At 36.5% G+C, this 18394-nt stretch overlaps 1 protein-coding gene across 2 annotated transcripts; it reads right to left on the reverse strand.

Annotated features, from left to right (window-relative positions):
• Positions 1–1070: 1070 nt before the first annotated feature.
• DCUN1D2 (DCN1, defective in cullin neddylation 1, domain containing 2) lies at positions 1071–17692 on the reverse strand. Of its 2 annotated transcripts, XM_009696753.1 has the most exons (5): positions 17562–17692; positions 11483–11579; positions 4836–4918; positions 2338–2434; positions 1071–1603 (listed from the first exon to the last, which is right to left on the reverse strand). In XM_009696753.1, the coding sequence occupies exons 2-5, from the start codon at positions 11499–11501 to the stop codon at positions 1524–1526; spliced, it is 279 nt and encodes a 92-aa protein (XP_009695055.1). In that variant the 5' UTR covers positions 11502–11579; positions 17562–17692; the 3' UTR covers positions 1071–1523. The 2 variants fall into 2 exon arrangements, with proteins under 2 accessions (XP_009695055.1, XP_009695056.1); XM_009696754.1 differs by lacking the exons at positions 11483–11579; positions 17562–17692 and adding an exon at positions 9981–10058.
• Between the last annotated feature and the right edge of the window lie 702 nt (positions 17693–18394).

Below are 18394 nucleotides of genomic sequence, written 5' to 3' on the forward strand. Positions count from 1 at the left end.
ATGCAATACTTAAATGATCTGATGTGATCCAAACAGGTATAAATTATATAGCTTAATGCGCTATTTTCTCCAAAATCCTTGCCTCTATTCAACTCTGATTACAGAAAATATATTGATCATAGCTGTACATACTCTTTAGCAACTCTTTGTTTTAACCAACTTTTACAGTGGCTATGACAAACTTTCTGATGAGGTAGCATTTAAAAGAGCCCTCTGTGAAGAGGCGTTGAATAGTTCCTGGTAAAACTTTTTTGTGCTTAGGCACTGGAAGACATAATTGAGAAGGAGGAGGCTGACTTCTGTACACTTTGTAATCGATGGCTGGTGAAGGGGGAGAAACGAATGACTGACCAAATTCAGATTTGATGAAAACTGGTCCGATTCCACTAGCTTTGAGATCAATGATGCTGCGTTAATTTACCCTTTTTTTTTTCCCCCCTTAAATAAATAAAATTGAATGCACAATACATTCAGAGGCACGAATGCTTATCATCATTGATACAAAATCTCCTTACCCCTAACTATTTCTCAAAAGTGGAAGTCAACTGGTTAAGTCTTTGGGCTTATTCATTATTTTCTGCGAGAAGTGCCAGGAATTGTATTTATAACTATGTTGCATTTAGCTAGAATTTGCAATATGTTTCAGGCTACAAATAAAAGTTATATTCCACCAGTTCATTATTTAAAATCAATAGAACACACAATTGAAGACTAACTGAATTATGATCATTAAACATGAATTATAAAAGCGTCTTTGGTTGTTTAATGTCTACTTTAAAATGACTAATAAAAAAAGCTGGAGTTGCAAGATAGCATAAAGCAGCAGCCCTTCCTCGGCGATGCTACTGTCATATGTCCAAGCACTTCAAGAAGAATAATGAGGAAGTTAATCTCACTGGGAGAAACCAAAAGGCTGGATATCATCAATCTATACATCCAGGACTTAGAAATACAAATTTAAAATTTTGGCAACAAGTTAAAAAAGCATAAGTGTTTTTTTGTTTTGTTACAGTTCTATATTAGGACAGATCCACGGAACTAACTTTTATAAAAATACAACATACTGCATAAGTTTTATTTAGGGATTTAATTTATATACCACAAATACTGCTTTTAGTATAGGTACAATATAATACAGTTTTATTTATGTAACTGCTGGTGTTCACTTTGCATCATGAGCTGAATGGCATGCTGTGCTGTCAAAACTTTAATAAAATGGCCTCTAGTTAAACTTCTCCAAAGTATAAAATCATGCAAAATCTACATCCTATATGATACAACCAGTACAATAATTGAAGCCAATAGCCTACAAACAGCCTGGACCATCTTCCGAGTTTGTTCTTGAAGTGTCCACAAGTCAGCCATCATTTTCTTTAGGCAGAAAGGCAGAATTTCAGTTTTGCCTGCAGAAACTCACCACGGCCACTGAAACCAGCAACAATGTGCAGAGCTATCAGTCAACAAGTCTTCATTACCTAACACAGTTCAGAGCGCACGTTTAGTCCATATTGACAGGTCTGGTGTTAGGAAGTTTTACGTTTTCCTCCTGTGACTACTGGTCGTGCATATTCCACAAAATCATCTATAAGAACAGGCCATGCTCCTAAAGAGAAGTCAAGCAATTCAGAAATTAACTCGTCATTATGAGCAATAAATTGGTGTAGTCTCTAAATGCAAAGGATCAGAAGCTCACTTTGACATTTCTGGTCTAGTCTAGCTTTAACATGCATGATGTAATAAACACCCAAAAAAAGAACCTAACTAATAAATTAAACATTTGAATCTCTTCTTCCAGCAATAGTTCTTAGTACAAACAAAATATATTTAACGTATACAAATCCACACTACAAAGTTCATAAACATCAGTTGATAGCAAAACCATGGCATTCCTATTAGAGCCATTCATAACCTCAGAATTATTTCTGTACACAGTCATTCCAAAACAGGATTTGCAGGATTAGATTGTTTTTAGGTTAGTAAAAAAAAATGCCCATACAGACGTTCTCGTAAGTAGAAAAATGATGTATTTCATTGCAGTTAGCAGCACTTTTGTACAAAAAAATGCAGTTTCACTGAGACTCTTGTAGGATAACAGGTTCAAATAGCATGTACTATATCATGGCATGACAGTATCTCTACTTCTATTTACATATTACAGCAAACTAGTTAACCTTCTTATCATCACTGTTTCAGCAACAAGTATGACACTATATTTGCAGCTAAACTTCTACGGGTAAACAAACTAAGACAGAAGGTAGCAGCATGTTCTGTTGTTCGTTTATAGCAATATTTTAATTATGCTGTACCAATTTTTGAAGATATTCAACTACTGTTTACCTTCTTCATCATAGTTGGACATATCATCTGCAATCATATTTCCAAAGTCTAACAAAAGATTCCAAGTATCTTTTGGAATTGATCTTTTATGATGTTCCTATAACGGAGGAAAAATGGTACTGTTAATCCAAGCCATTTAAAAATTCTACAGTAGTATTTTATATTGACATATATAGAAATGCACATTTTACAAGTATTTCTTCTTATCTTTTTTTTTTTTAAATAAAGTTCAGACCTTCCAAAGAAAGCTACAAAATAAATTGCATCTCAAGAAGGCAAAAAAGTGTAAGAAGTCTTTGACAGTTGTTTTGTTTCTTCTGCTCTGCTTTTAGGGTATGTGTTCCTAACTTATTATGGAAAAGAATACATCAAATGCACTTTATAGTTCTACTTAATGGCACCCATTCCAGGTTCTGAAACTGCAGCCATGGGCTAGCGTTCTGCCATTTCAACTTCAGGTCTTTTTTCCTTACTCCTTTTTATTTATGCTTACCCAGCCTCTCTTTTGACTTGTTGGTTGTGGTTGTACCTACACTCTTCTCACATACTCCCAGACTGCCTTCCAGATCCACCGTCTCAGCCTCTCTTCAGCCGTTCTCTCCTCCACCATAACGCACTACCTGCATTTGCCCCACTTCTGCCCAGTCTCCTTTTCCTTTTTTCCCAGTCTCTCCTATTCTCCACTACCACCTCCTTCTCTCATTTCAGATACACTCTCTCTGCATCACCCCATTCCCAAGTACCAGTTGCCACCCTGCCCGGTTTGAGCAGCGTTCCCAAAATCCTCAGTCCTACTCAGTGTTCTCTCAGCTCTTAAAGTCAGCACTCCCACGAAGAGAGAGTACGTGGGGACACACAACTACTAAGCAGTTGTGAGCTGCAGGATGAAGTCAGACCGTTCACATCCCCCTTCATCTGTTGATATTGCTATATTACTGAAGATAGCACTGAGTAATAGGGAATTAAATTTCAACACCTAGTTCTGGTTTGCAGTAAAAAGTTGCAACTGCACAAAAAGACTTGCTCAGTGAAGGGTTGGCAGGTTTTTGTGTTTGTGGTTTCGGTTTTGTGTTGTGGAGTGGGTTTCTTTGTTTGCCTTTTTTTTTTTTTTTTAAGCAGTAATACTCTGAAGTACTGAGAAGAACAAACTGCATTTCAAAAATCTGGAATCTGATCAAAATGAGGTTGACGTCCAACACAACAGCTAATGTGTCCTCTCACTCAAGCCAAAGGTCGTATTCTTGACTGCAAAAAAATGTGACAAGCAAACATACCTTCTGGAAAAGGTTCCTTAAAAGAAACAAAAGACAAACAAACAACCCGCCCCTCCTAACTTGCCTCTTTCTTAGGTTGAATTTTTTTAATCTAATCATTTTTTCCAAAGTAAACACTCAGGTTAAATACTTGTAGCACAGACAGACACTTTATACCACCTTATCTAGATTATTGCTTGAAGTAGAGATCTGCAGAACTGTCTGTGGTAACAAACTTGATCACATAGCCAAGTGGGAAAAAAATGTTAAGACTTTGCTTTGGTTACATCTACAGATCTGAATTTGGATGTGTTAAGTGTATTAAGGCAGTTAAAATGTGAAATGTTTTCACAAGTTCTCTTGATGAAACCGGTACATTATTCAGTGAATAAACTAAATATACTGCCCAAAAATCTAGAAAAAAACTTTAGCAAATACTGCAAAAAAGTACACACTTCCCATATTAAGCACTGGTGATTATGGGACAAAATGCAGAAAGACTTCTTAATTCTCCTAGACTACAGATAAAAAGATAAATTGGAAAAAAAATAAAGATAAATTGTACATTATGTAACATTATATAAAGAAATCTTTTTTGCAACTATATAGAAATGCAAATGTAGAAACATGGATGAATGAATCAGATCTTTAGTAAGAATATGTTGTAATTTCTAAAGTTTAATTTATGCATTTTTATTACACTGCCTACAGAATTGCACTGGTAACAGAAAACTGTCAAGATCAGTGCACAGCTACTATCTAAAAAAGTGAGTCAAAATAATTACTCAGGCAAGAACTTTTGCTTAAAAAGAAAAGTCTCTCAGGTTAAGTCAGTCATAACAGAACTGACATTTTAAAAAGACTGAGTTTATGCACTAGTACCACAAAAGGCAGGGCATGGTATAATACATGGCTGACAACAATCACAGCTGTCTTGAGAATAAAGAGACCATAGATTCAATCTACAATCATGGCTTCCTTTCATGCAGAAACTTTCATAAGTAGGAGGATACAGGATCAAGCAAGCAGAACGCTCTATTGCTTTGCTACATCTTTTTGCATTCTTCTCAATTAGGAAATTATATTGAGAAGATTTAATTTGGCTCGATTTAAGACTATGTCACATGAGTATTCATAAAGGAAGAAGTTTTGAAGGAAGTCTTCAATCATCCTGTCTTTTTCTTTATTGTAAGCACAGACTACTGCGGACTAAGATAGTCAGGAAGGAATACGGTACGTACTTACCAACAAAAATGTATTCCAAAGATCTAAAAATTTAAACCTTCCTGACAACACTAAATTCCAATACGCAATTGCCATTTCTAGATCTGCAAGAGACAAAGCAACATGTAAATATTACAGCACTTTATATACAATAAAACTCTTATGGTTAAACAATTAATGCTACATCCAGTATATTATGATACAAATTAACAACGTTCTTTTAAAATCACTACAAAAATTATAAGGAACTGGTTTCTACTCTCACCCAAAAAGCAGAAGACAAGTGGTAATGGTATAAATTGCATATTGAACATCGCACTCAAAGATTAAAATATTTTTGTCACCACCCAGCAGTGCCAGATTAAAGCTACTTTCAGTCTACAGGAACAGAAAGAAATGGTTATCAATAACTCTGTCCACAAAATAAATAAATAAAAGACATATACACACAAAGACAGCAAATATTGATAGAAACCCAAACATTTAAGACTGCAGGTGCCAATTCCCGTTAATTTATCACATTTTAGATACACTTGACTTTAAAGGGAATTTAAGGACACCAGGGGATAAAAAAAGATTTGTTTGGGGCATGATAATTCTACAGCACCCCTTGCAGTAATAATTCTCTTCTTATGGAAACATTCAACAGACAAACACCTACACCAATACTGAAAACGTAAGTCCAAGAAAGCAGCCCTTATTCTGCACCATGAGCTGAGCGCAGAGCTCAGCTCACGCACGCCGACGGAGGACGCAGCACTGCCACCCATTCACGGGGAAAAGCAGGAGCGATGTGAGATGCCGCATAAGGGCAGAAAGGATGTTTTCCTGAAGCCCTTTTCGTTCTCAGCAGCTCACAATACCTAATGGCTTCTTCTGTGCTCGGTCCCACGGGTAACAGCACTAAACGTATGCATACTGCTGTGCAACCACAAAATAAAGCATAGCCTTTCTTAAACCACAAAAAGATTTCAGTTTGTGCTTTCAGTCTAAAGTAAGTATAAACAAAATACAAAACTTAATAGGAAGTACCGGTGTAGTAGATAGGACGGAAGCTTGACCTCCACCTACAAGAGAGGAGCATGGTATTTGCAATTGCACCTATCACATTACAAGCCAAAGGACACTGTCACCTGAAATCAAGTTTGTGAAAAGAGATGTTCCAGATTTTATCGTCGCCAGCTCCCTAGAGTCTGTATCACGGACAGCTGGGGCCCAGACAAAGTGCAATAATTAAGATGCAAAGAAATGCAATATGCCTGTACCGAGCTATACAGAGACAGTGCCACCGGTGCTTGTTCTACTATAATCAGAGCGCTTTTCAGTACAGAACGTCATTTATGACCTAATAAACTACTTTCAGTCCTTCCTATCTTTGCCACCATGCTCTCTTTTCACAGAAAAGAAGTAGAAGAGAATAGTTAATAGGATTTACTTGATGTTTAGATATGCAGATTAATTATTCATATCTGTTATCCCAAATGAAAAGCAAAGAAATGGGAAGGGAGAAACATGAATAATCTTAAGGGTTTCTAAACTTCACTGTGAAGTGACTAGCTTCCATCCCATTCACTCAGGCTTCTTTATGAAGATTCAACCTTTCCAAGCCAATCTTGCAAATCCATCACGTGACAACATTAAGCAAAATGCAGTTTGAAGGAAAAACCACTTTAATAGCAGAAGAGTTTTTATACTTCTGACGGAAATATTCCTTGGAAAAAAGACGATGGTACAGGCAAGGAAACAAAGGTGCCACAAAAACGTTAAAAGGGAAAGAAGAGGCCACACTTCCTTGGTTTATTTGGGTACGTGTCAAATTTAGTATTATGTGAAGGTGAACTTGATTATTGCAAAATTGTATTTAACACAATGCATGTGAAATACTATCTTAATGAAGTTGATACTTGAGGGATACATTACACGTGTCTGCAAATGGATTCTCCTGCACAAAGATACAGGAATTATTTGCTGTAACGTACAACAGAAGCACATGCTGCTGAGGATGCCACTTTGTAGTGGCTGAGAACGGTCCACGCCGGAGCTGCTCTCCGCATTAAGCACAGGGAGGGAAGTCCTGACCTCGGTTAAAATTAGCTCAAGGGGAAAACACCAAAAAAAGCAAATCTTCCTCATCTGGTTTATCGTAATCACACAAACCCATGAACTAACACAAGAGATATTTGAACAAAAGGACGAGATGGGACTATCACTTTTGGTGCTGCTGCCAGTTTATGCAATATCAAAGTACTTGAGAAAACCAGGCCTTCAGGTGTGCTGCTTTCTCAGGGGATACGGTTACACTTCTGTTTGAAGACAATTCCCTACCTGGGTTGAAAAATTTAGCACTGGAGGACAGAAAAGAGGATTTTTCTGCTTTAAAGGGAAAACAGAGTTACACAGGGTTCCAGTTCTACATTAGGATGCTGACAGTAGTATCAATAATCAGTAATGCTGTGGAGTTGTATCTGCTACAATTAGTGTAGCACTAAAAGATATTAAGAAAAGAAAAAAAAAAAAGGTCTTATGCTGTTGGAGTTCTGCATCCCCACAGGAAGATGCTTCTGTAAGGCACTGATTTCTTGGGCAGTCTAAGGAATACCTATTTCAATGAGGCATAGACATGAAGGCATCATTACAAATAAAATCAAACTACAATTATAAACATATGCCAGTTTTGTACCATAAAATATGCTTCCCACATTACAGACTAATAACGCAAGTCTTATAAATGGAAAGGAAAAGACAGATGCATGAACGTCTGGAAATTAACACCTAAGCAAGGACCAGCTTAGAAGAGACTTCCTTGAAACATCCATGTTCATACCCAAAACATAAAACTGCTAAACGGTTAACGTTTAAAGAACATCATAAAAATACCACATCATATACTGTACATTACACAATGGTTTGAGCTTTCCCTTCACCCCAAAATATTTTCAGTACCAATACCTAGCGAGTGTTGTATGTCATGTAGCCCCTTCAGTATAATGGCTTTACAGTCCAAAGGTTTTGCATACACTGAAACAAAGCTTCAATATCCAGATATTCAGCTTTCTGGATATCTAGTCTAGTTGTGGCTACATACAGCATCTATAAAGCTTTCTGTAGTAAAACCCTAAGAACTGAGTCACCTAAAAGTGATACCGATTACAATTACAAAAACATTAAAACTAAAATTACTAAAAAATTTTAAAAATATACAGAATATCTAAGTAAAACTAGTTCTAGAAGGAGGAAAAGGTTAGTAAAATAATGTTTTAATTATTTTAAACATTATTTTGCTAAGTAATAATTACAGTAAACATGGTTTAGTATGTTTTAAAAGGACTTTACACTTCTGAATTATTTGAATAATCAGCTTTTCAAAGTCAGAAGTAAAGCATTTTGCATGCAGTATGATCTATTCTGAAACATTAAAGCCTCATTCTAAAATTGTTTTTAAAAAAACCTCAGCCTCTTCTACCCTGATTGAACAGAAAGCTTGAAGTGATAACAAATTAGCACAATTAATGCAGAAGGAGAAACATATTATCAGTTAGACAGCCTGTGTGTACTTTCAAGATTTGATCAAATGCTTATCTTGTTAACAAAAAAAAAATAAAAATCATTATTAGATTTTTGCATGAATTAAAAAAAAAAATCAAATTAAGTTCCTCATCCCTTTGCTATGATTCTGGACAAGGGCAATGAAGTCATTGCAAACAAGTAATCAAGGAAGTAAGAAAACAAAGATAAATCAACAGATAGCGAGGAATTGGCTGGAGAGCAGGATTTATGAGGAACATGAAATGAAGTTCATTTAGTCCTGCTGTGCCAAAGCAGCACCCTGGGACTGCAGCACTCGCTCGTCATCCTCTGCCAAAGAGAGCTTCCCAGCTCTCCGACCGCCCTACCTACAAGAGCTGTGCATGCAGTCGTGCTGGAAGCTGTCAGAATATTAAAACTAATTCACCTAAATTACTGATATAACTTAAAAGAAAAAAAAGGCTAAAGGCATTACATTGGCCTCCTAATTAAATTTTAAAATCTTTACCTTATTTGTAAGAATACTTTAATATTAGCCACTGTTGCCCTCATAATCCCTAGTTAGCATATCAACTAGGTTCTGTACATTATGATGGTAGAGTCTATCATGTTTTAGAGCTTGGAAACAAAGAATTTATTTTAATTTCATCTTTTGAGATTAACTGATTGTGCTAGTATTGCCTTTTTCTTCCTTTATTGATGTTTAGTCTTCTTAATATTGTAAAGCATCGCTACTTTATATGTCATCTCTATGAGAAACTTTGGGCAGCTTGCTATAAGCATCAGGGCTCACCAATGAGTTTTATTCAATGAGTACTCTCAAACTACATGGGCAACATTTTTTTTTTCCAAATTAACAGGATGCATCAGCCTTACTCAGTCCATCTACAGGCACAAAACCAATGAGGTTTATTCAACGAGTACTCTCTCAAACTACATGGGCAACATTTTTTTTTTCCAAATTAACAGGATGCATCAGCCTTACTCAGTCCATCTACAGGCACAAACCAACAAATTAGTAAAAAACGTAACAAAGCTTGTAAGAGGAAGAAATTGCTTTTAGTAGAACAGTTATTAAGGATGGGAAAAAAAAAAGTTTGGCAAATGAAAGGATGGGAAAAAAAAAAAGTTTGGCAAATGAAAATTGCAGAGCCAAGAGCACCTTTGTTTGAGGCTTTCTCTCCCCAAAGCTTTAACCACAACTTACTCTATAGCTTTGAAAACAAAAGAGTAGCCAAACTCTCCTGTTCCCAATACCGCACAAAAAATTAATCTGGACAGGTGCAAGACACAGAAATCTACTTTATCATTCAATTGCCTTGTAAAAATACACGTAGCCTCTGTAAGAGACTGAACTTCAGATGTTCTCTTCATAGTCATCTAATTTGCTCTGAAGTATCATTTGGTTGATACTCTTTGATCTCTTTCCTCTTGTTTTCTCACTGTGATCACAGGGAAGTATCATACATCTGTAAAGCTAAAACAAAAACTACATTGCACAAAATTATTTTGTTTCAACAAAATTCCTGGACACCGTGCCAAAACTGGTGCAGAAGTGGGAACAGCGGAAACTGGTGTCAACCTCTCTCAACAACTGGACCATCACACTACCTGACCAACAAACATCAAATGAATACTTGCAAGATTCAGTGAGTTACTCGATTCCTTGTTTTCTCATCTCTGAATGATTTTAAGAGTCTTCTTTGGCCTCCAAATTACTAAGAACATGGACACAAGAATTAGTTTCTTCCTAATCAGAATGGTTTCTTCTTCTACAAACAAACAAAATCCACCTAGCAAAATAACAAGACTTAGTTTCTTCCTAATCAGAACGGTTTCTTCTTCTACAAAGAAACAAAATCCACCTAGCAAAATAACAAGAGAAAACCATCAGGATTCAACCTAAAAACGCTTCATCAAATTGCCAAAAGTTTAAAGCAAAATAGCCCTTATCTGTAATTAGGAAAAAAACATCAGGATTCAACCTAAAAACCCTTCATCAAATTGCCAGAAGTTTGAAGCAAAATAGCCCTTATCTGTAATTAGGAGCTCCCCACAGAAGGAAGAAAGAAGGGGAAAAACAGATAAGGGGTGTGATATAAATACGGGAAGTGGCTAAACTCAGGATCCAGCCGAGTTGGATCTGTTCAGCCCTGCAAAGCTGCAAGCAAAGAGCTGCCCAGTGCTCTCGCTGGGGGACGGTTAAGGCACCGTGTCAGAGCTAAGTCCCTGCGGTGGGCAGGGAAGAGAGGTGAAGCACAGCGTGTGGATTCCAGAAGAGCTCTGCAGGAACTGGGCAGGGTCTAACCGTGCTTATTAATTCTGCCTCAGCATCTGCCACGCGGAAGCAGGCTGATTCCATGCAGAACCTTTCATGTTTATTATCTTGAGCATTAATTGCACAAAAGCAGATAAACTGCTTCTGAATGTGAGCTAGGCTTACAAGAAGATGGCTATCTAAATGTCAGTTTGAGTGCAGCCTAATGAACTTGATTGTAGCCAGTTTCAAAATCCTTCCATCTCTGCAAATCTCTCCATGTACAATTCAGATTAACTACAACAGATGACTTAAAGTTGACTGGATATACATTTCCCAAACAAGAGCCAAACATGAGTAAAAGAATCAATGAGGCATTACTAGAACTGGCAGTTACGCCACACAAAAAAAAGTTTTGCTGCTACTATTGGCCTTTTTTGATCAGAGCACCCTGTTTTATACCAAGCTTCTCTAAAATTGCTGGCACTTTCAGAAAGAAACGTGAACAAAAATAAAGCAAGGACCATACACACAGACCAAGGCCACCGAAACACCTAAAATACAGCATTCACAGACCTCTTCCAAATTAAACATGAAATTCATTTATTGAACTCCCTCAACTTCTTCTATCCACTCACTCCTGCAAACACTCTACAAATGGATCAACCTAATTCTTCATCGAAAGTGGAGGAAGTCTCAATAACTAGTTAGGGCAGGGGGAGGGAAGGAAAAAAAAAAATAAATCCTTCCCTAATGTCTAAGTGTCTCTTCAAAGAATCTTGAGATACTGCTGTGATGAAAGCCAAAGTTGATGTTGCTTCAATTAAAAAGAGCACATTATACTCATCTGCTCATAGAAGATGCAACCTCCTTGAAGTCCACATACCGGATTCAAAGATAGTCATTCTTCTGGTCTTGCGGTAATGTTTGATTCAAGTCTGAATGCCCTCCTCATGTATCATCTCTTGCTTGATCCCAGGAAACTGGCAGAGAAAAGGAAGCACAACCTTTTGAGCCAGCTAGCAGGCGAAGGGACCACAAAGGAGTGACGAAGGACCAAATCTGCTTTTTGTTTCCATGTTGAAAGTTGAAGACCATGAAAGAATGCATTAAGTTCCTCCACAGTGCTGAAACAAACTGTAGTAAACTGCTGAGTACAAGGAATCTCCTGAACATGTCTTGTTGACATTAAGAGACTCACAGTATCAGGTTCAAAAAAAAGAAAAAAAAAAAAAAAGAGAGGGGGCGGAGGAAGATGGAGCTAAGACCTTGTTTTGAACTTGAACAGTGTCCTCAGAAACCTGAACTGCTCTGTATACAACATGACAAAAAAAAAAAATAATCTATAATCCTATTCTTTAGTACACTTATCAACCAAGATCTAGGATGCAAAATTTCACTGAGACTGCAGTAAAAAAAGGTAAAACTTGGGAGCAGAAGGTGAGATAAACCCCTCCAAATCTGCACCATGCAAAATTTCAAGATTTATTGTACTACATATAGCAGCAAGAATATGAGAGAGCAGATTAAACAGACAGAATCACAGTTATCCATCATAATTATTTGCAGATGTCTCCCGTCAAACCAGATCTTAATAAACCGCACCTTTTATATTATCTCAAAATATATACAAACCACTCAGATGACGTTTAATACACCTAAATATTATACCTGCCAGCTCCAATACGCAGCCATTGAGATGGCACTGCTGGGTTTAAACCTTGCTATCTTATTTTCCTGAATTCTGTCCACCATTTAGAGACCAATAGCCTTAACGGTTATAAGCAGCCACTTTTTTCTTAGATAATAATAAAATCTATTCAGATGTATTTGAAAGACACTTGACAGTTAGTTCCTGAGTAACATTAATCATGTTACAAGAACATCATTTTCTGCTTAAAGAAAATCATAGTGGATCTTTTGCAATATGCTTTTTCCTCCTGCATCTCACTACTTACGCGAGCTATCACCGAGGGCAACTGGTACTACTTTTACTTCCTTAAACAGGACGTGTCCAGACAGAAGCATACTTCTTGACACTATTAAGCTACTAACAGTAAATGGAAACATTCAAGCTGGATGAGACTATAGAGACAGAAGTCCTGCAGATATAGAGAGAACTAAGAATTCCCTAGTATCACCACATGAACTCTGGAAAAGAGACTCCTATAAAAGGCAGTCCTATTTCTAGGAACGAGCATCGGTGTACTGAACTCTGTGCCTATTTTGGGGAATGGCAGAGTAGACGTAACTTAATTTATTGTAGAAGATTCTTCCCATCCAATTACATAAAGGCAGAATTTCTTGCATTGGTTTTGAGGGGAACTGTAATACAAGATGAAATTAAAAAGCAATGGAAGACAGACTGTTCTAAAAATAAATAAAAACCAAAGCTGCACACACACACCTCCCCCACCTCCTACAACAAAGAAAACTTTTATTAAATCTGCAACTAACACAAAGCCTGGAAAAAGTGCAGCATGGTAGGGGACAGGATTAGCATTTAAAATTATTTGGAGAAAATAGAAAACCACTTGGAAGTAAATAAGAAAGATTTAATTAAAGAGAAGTACAAAGTCGTATAGCTAGTGGGAATAATTGACTGCAGAAATACAAGATCAGAATTAACTGGGTGCATTGCAGCTCTGCAGAAACCCAATAACAGATCACAAACTGCAGACAGGACCAGTGTTATAAACACAAGCAAACTTAATAATGGGATGTAAAACAAGGAGCAAAATATCTAAGGTGCATGGAAGATATGCAGCTTGTTTGGGTACTACAAGATGAGAGAGAGAAAGATGAATTGGATTGCAAAGGAAAAGCGAGTTGGAAGACCCAATTCCAGTATCCGAGAGCTGGAAGATAAAATCCACTTACTTAAGTAAATTAGTTACTTAGTTACAGTACTTAGTTACTGAGTCTAGAGTCGGTTTTACTCAGCCCAGAGACTAAGGGAAGATGCATACATAGTTGCCAGATATGTAAAAGTTGTTACCAACTCCAAGAAAAGATGTATCCTGCATATTTACTCTGGATGGGTAAGTAAGTATTGTACTGAAGAATTCAGTAACAGAAATTGAAGTTATACGCTAGACAAAGAATAACAAAATATCTAACAATAGGTTTGAGCAAGCACGGACATAGATGTATAAGACCTGTCGTTGGAAATGTAAGATAATGCTATGGGAAGGCAGTGGCTCCCAAACTTTTCAGCCAGAGGACCACTGCCAATCAGACCTGGAATCTTGCTGGTAACTGCTGAAACTGAAAAGGCAAGTTAGGATGTGTTGCTAGCAACCGCTGAACATTTGGTTAGAAAAACATCTGTGAGGAACGGTTTTGGTAGATGTTGATCCTGTCAGGCACAGGGGAATACACTATAAAGTGTTTCTCTGTCTTTTAAATTTAAAGACCACCTGGTATATTAAAAAGGAACCCATGAATCATTGTCTTTCCTGATGTTCTTCGGGGGAGATGGAGCAAAAAAATAAAGTAATAACTGCTGCTTACCAATTCTTAAAACAGCAGAAATATATATTAAAAAAAAGTAATGTGAAACATATTAAAATACTGATAGAGCAATGAACATGACTTATAATCAAAGTATTGTTGTTTGGACATCTTAGAGGTATTTCAGTAATTTCTTATCGTTTCAATGTGTTAAGATAATAAACATGAAAAATAATTGCATAAATGAGTCTTATTTGCCTATCACAGAGATTCTTCTGGTGAGCTCTATTCTCAAGAGTTATTTCTGTTAAAAAAAAAAAAAAAATGCGTTAGCACTTAGCCTGAAGGATCCAACAGAAGGACCATTTTAATTACGTCTCCTTTTATAAAAAGTTTTTTTTTATTAACGATCTGCTAAGATTAAGAATTTCCCATTTGTCACTGGCACTATGTCAAATTTGCTTAGTTTTCAAATGGGTGTATTCCTAGGTCATGTGTATACCTGCAAATCAAGCAATATTCTTTTAGCCTACAGATCACTCCCCTAAACAACAACTACCAGACTTGGTGATTTAAGCTCCAAGTGTTACAGCACTGGATACTTTGAACCCCAGAAAAATCACAGTAAAATATTTTGTAATTGAAAGTTAGGCAAAAATTCTTTTGATTATTTCCACTTCATTAATTAAAACCATTTACTTTTATCCCTACTTAACATAAACTTACTGATTTCTTAGTCTTCAAGTCATAATTCAAATGTGAACGTATGGGAATGAGTAGGCAAGCGCTATCATGGGAGCGTGTCACCAGGAGTGTTTTAAGGCAAGCAGCTAGGGCAGTAGCTTAGCAGCATCCTACACTTGGTAGCACTGCACGTCATCGAACGTGCATGTGGGGAAAAAGGGGAAGTCAACACCTTAAGATGACCTAGACAGAGCTAGGCAGAGACTTATACCAGCTCATTTGGTAACAAATCTAATTATACATTCTGTTTCACTATCCGGACTGAATTCATAAAAGCATCCTGAGCCAAGGCTCCAAACTTAGTAAGAGAGAAACAGACTTTGTACGTGGATGAGATAAATTCCCACATCTCCTTGACAATAGGGCACACAGTCATCGGAACACAAATACCAAACACCTCTACATTATTTGTGGAGAGAGGGAGGGAAGATGGACAGTTTCTCATTCTAGGAGAAAATACATAGTGTATACAGAGAAGAGGATGTGAAATAAAAAAGCACCTAAGCCTATATTAAATGCAGCTGAAGCACCCGGAATTCTCAGCTCATACCAACACTCTTGTAAGATAATTGACTGATTTTTTTTCCTTGCTGACATTTTTTTGCTGAAAGAGAGCAAACATAAACTCTTAGAATAATCGCAGCAGGAAGCAGTGTGTTGTAAACACCAACCTGCAAATTTATTTTTTTCCTCCATCTCTCTGCTCCACTGACTATAACAGCATTCCCTGAAAAGATTCCAACTCCAAACTTATACAGTGTTAATTTTTATTTGGATAAGCTATCACTGACCTCCATCACTCAAAAATGTCATATTAGTCAATACGCTTGCTCAGCACTCTCTTTCTACTTGACCTATAGTGATCCAAGTTCACATCAGACAGAAATATGGTGTATCTCCACTGAAATGAGAGCAGTGGCACCCGCTTATATTTATTTAATATCTAGAATCATCTTAGCAAATCCAGAAAAAGTCTGACAAAAAATGTCACCAAAACACTGCCATGTAAGAACTCAGCACTACTTGAAATTAAGAAAGAGTATTACCTGAATTATTAAAATTCCTGAAAACTGAAATCAGCAAGTTCCAATCAACAGTTCCTACAGTTTAAGCTTAACTTCAGTTTTTGCACTTCTTACTTTTTCTCACTAATACTTCAACTCTTAGTGCAAGAAGGCACTTAGGTGTTTTATTGTCAAAAAGTACCATTGTTACACATCAGAGAAGACAGACTTAGAAATGAAAGGGCCTCCATACGAAATAAACAGAAATAATGGAAAATAACTAAGTTTCCTTTTTCCTCCTCATGTCAAACAAACAGTACATTCAGTTCCATGATCTAGGTTGGGCTGCCTTCCCTCCTCCTCTCTTTGGACAGGCTTAGGTGAAAAAGCTTTTGAGACCTATTTCCCAAGTACATGAGTTTCACGTTGGAACTGATCCAATTAAAACAGGAAGCCATTTGTAATATTTCTTTAGGTATCCCATAAATTCCAACTCAGCTCTAACTGACTTAACCTTTTCCACAATCTGAAAGTACTAGGCTTTTTAATGAAGACAGGCAAGAAAATGAACAACTAGCTAAGGGACCTGAATTCCAACCAGCCTCACAGAATCACTACAAGACTATTTCATTTTTGTGTCTGGCAAGGTGGCATGTGACCCATGAAAGAGTGGCACATATAAGGTAAAATGAAATTGCTGCACAAAATAAAGAAAAATGGAAACCAGCTAAAGTTGCCCCCAGTTTAAAAAAGAAAAAAAAAAAAAAAAAGACACTAGGGAAGACAAGAGAAATTATTCAAAGTAATGTCCAAGAAAGAATGTGGAACAGACGCCTCTGGTTGAGAAGCTCTAAATCAATATTCTGCTCCTCCATCTCACTACTCTTTCAACAGTTTTTGAGAAAAAGTATTTATTAACGTGCTTGCCAAGTAAACACAGAGTTAAAGTGGCTATGCTAAAAACACACCCACTTCCTCTCACTCACAGCACAAAGAGAATAGTGATGATGGTACAGTGCTATTCTACACACAAAACAGTTTAATTCCTTCCTACAAGAGTGTCTTTTGAAAGTAGACATAAATTGGAAAGGATATCGCATTTCACCTTACAATTTTTTTCACCTATTCAGAAACTATAGATATTTTCGATCTGAAGAGAATAAAATATTGGAATTTAAATAACATATCCATTTTACTCCAGCAATGCAAGGAATGGATTGGAACAAATATTATTCTTTATAAAGTTTGAGAATTTAAAACTTTATAAATTGTATGCGTATTTCTATTCACTAGCTTTGAACTAAGTTCATAATACTCTTTTCCTAAACTTTACAGAAAAATTGTGAGCTAAGCCAAAAAATTCTTAGAAGAACAATAACTTTTGCCCAGAGTTTTGTCCCTCTTTTTAAGCCAAAATGGACACCTTGTTTCAGTTGTTCTGAACAAAATGGAAAACACAAGGAGCTCACTAGCTCAGTCTTTAAAAAAAAAACCAAAATATGACATGTCTCTAAGAACTGCAGGAACTTGCTTTGACAAGAGGAGAGAGAATGTCAATACTAGCAAAAAATCCCATTAAATTATCTGTACCAAGGGGACATTAAAGAAGAGATTAATTGAAAGAAGATGGGAAAGAGGAGAAGTCAGTGAAAGAAATCAATAATTAATTTACTATACAACCATCAATGAGAAAACTGTATTATTGGAAGTATTTGGAATTAACTTCACTGTCTGTAGATATTTTCTCGATTTTTTTCTACTTACCTAGACCTTTTTGTCCGGGGTTTTTAGCAAAGTTAAAAGTAAACTGATAAAAATCTTTGAACTTTGTTGGATCCTTTAGCTCTTGTTCCAGTCTTGGCAATAGAGCTTTTAGTTTTTCTGTGGTGTCACACCTGTTCAAAAGAGGGTACATTATTTGTAAATATTTAAGATTTTTTTTCCTCTTTTTTTATTTTGTTAAGGTTTAGTTTCAGAGTGAAATAAAACAGTAGTTAAGATAAAAAGAGAGTATCTTTCTGGCTAGCATTCTTAAAAATATAAACACTTATAGGCTTTTACTAAAGGATTTTAAATGGAACATTATATATAGGCATCTATTAAGTACATAACCCAAACAGGATTCAGTTGTTTAACTTCTTTTTTCAGTCTCTTCATGAGTTTATGAACTCAAATGATAGATGTTACTCTGTTCTTAAAGAACATATAAACCTCACTGAAATCTGCTATCCTTTCCTCTTTTATAGCTGTTGTAACAGAAGGGTGTGGGGTTTTCCTTTAATCTAGATAGACAGTATTTATTCCCTGCTCTACCTAAACGAAGAGCTGCATACTACATTTACAGTTAATCTTAACATCAGAGGACTTTTCAACCAAACAAACTACTATATTTGCAGTCATCTTCTCCCCACCACAGAACACTTATGGATAAAACCTAGGAAAAAAACGAGCCTTTGACAATAGCTTAAAGACTGACAAACCATTTAACAGCCCGGCACAGGTAACCTAAGAGAGAACCAAGTTACTGAGATTCTAACAGAAACACAACCCTGAGTAACACAAGACTGGAGCATTTTCAGTGAAAGTACCTGAGCTGA

This window comes from Cariama cristata, unplaced genomic scaffold (assembly GCF_000690535.1).
Source record: "Cariama cristata isolate BGI_N322 unplaced genomic scaffold, ASM69053v1 scaffold873, whole genome shotgun sequence".
NCBI lineage: Eukaryota > Metazoa > Chordata > Aves > Cariamiformes > Cariamidae > Cariama > Cariama cristata.

What these genes read in the sequence shown, in the direction of transcription:
- DCUN1D2 (XM_009696753.1), bottom strand. An exon ending in TTTGGAATACATTTTTGTTG is followed by an intron (nt 2,435 to 4,835) that starts GTAAGTACGTAC and finishes CCTCCGTTATAG; the next exon opens with GAACATCATAAAAGATCAAT. An exon ending in GTCCAACTATGATGAAGAAG is followed by an intron (nt 1,604 to 2,337) that starts GTAAACAGTAGT and finishes ACTTCTCTTTAG; the next exon opens with GAGCATGGCCTGTTCTTATA.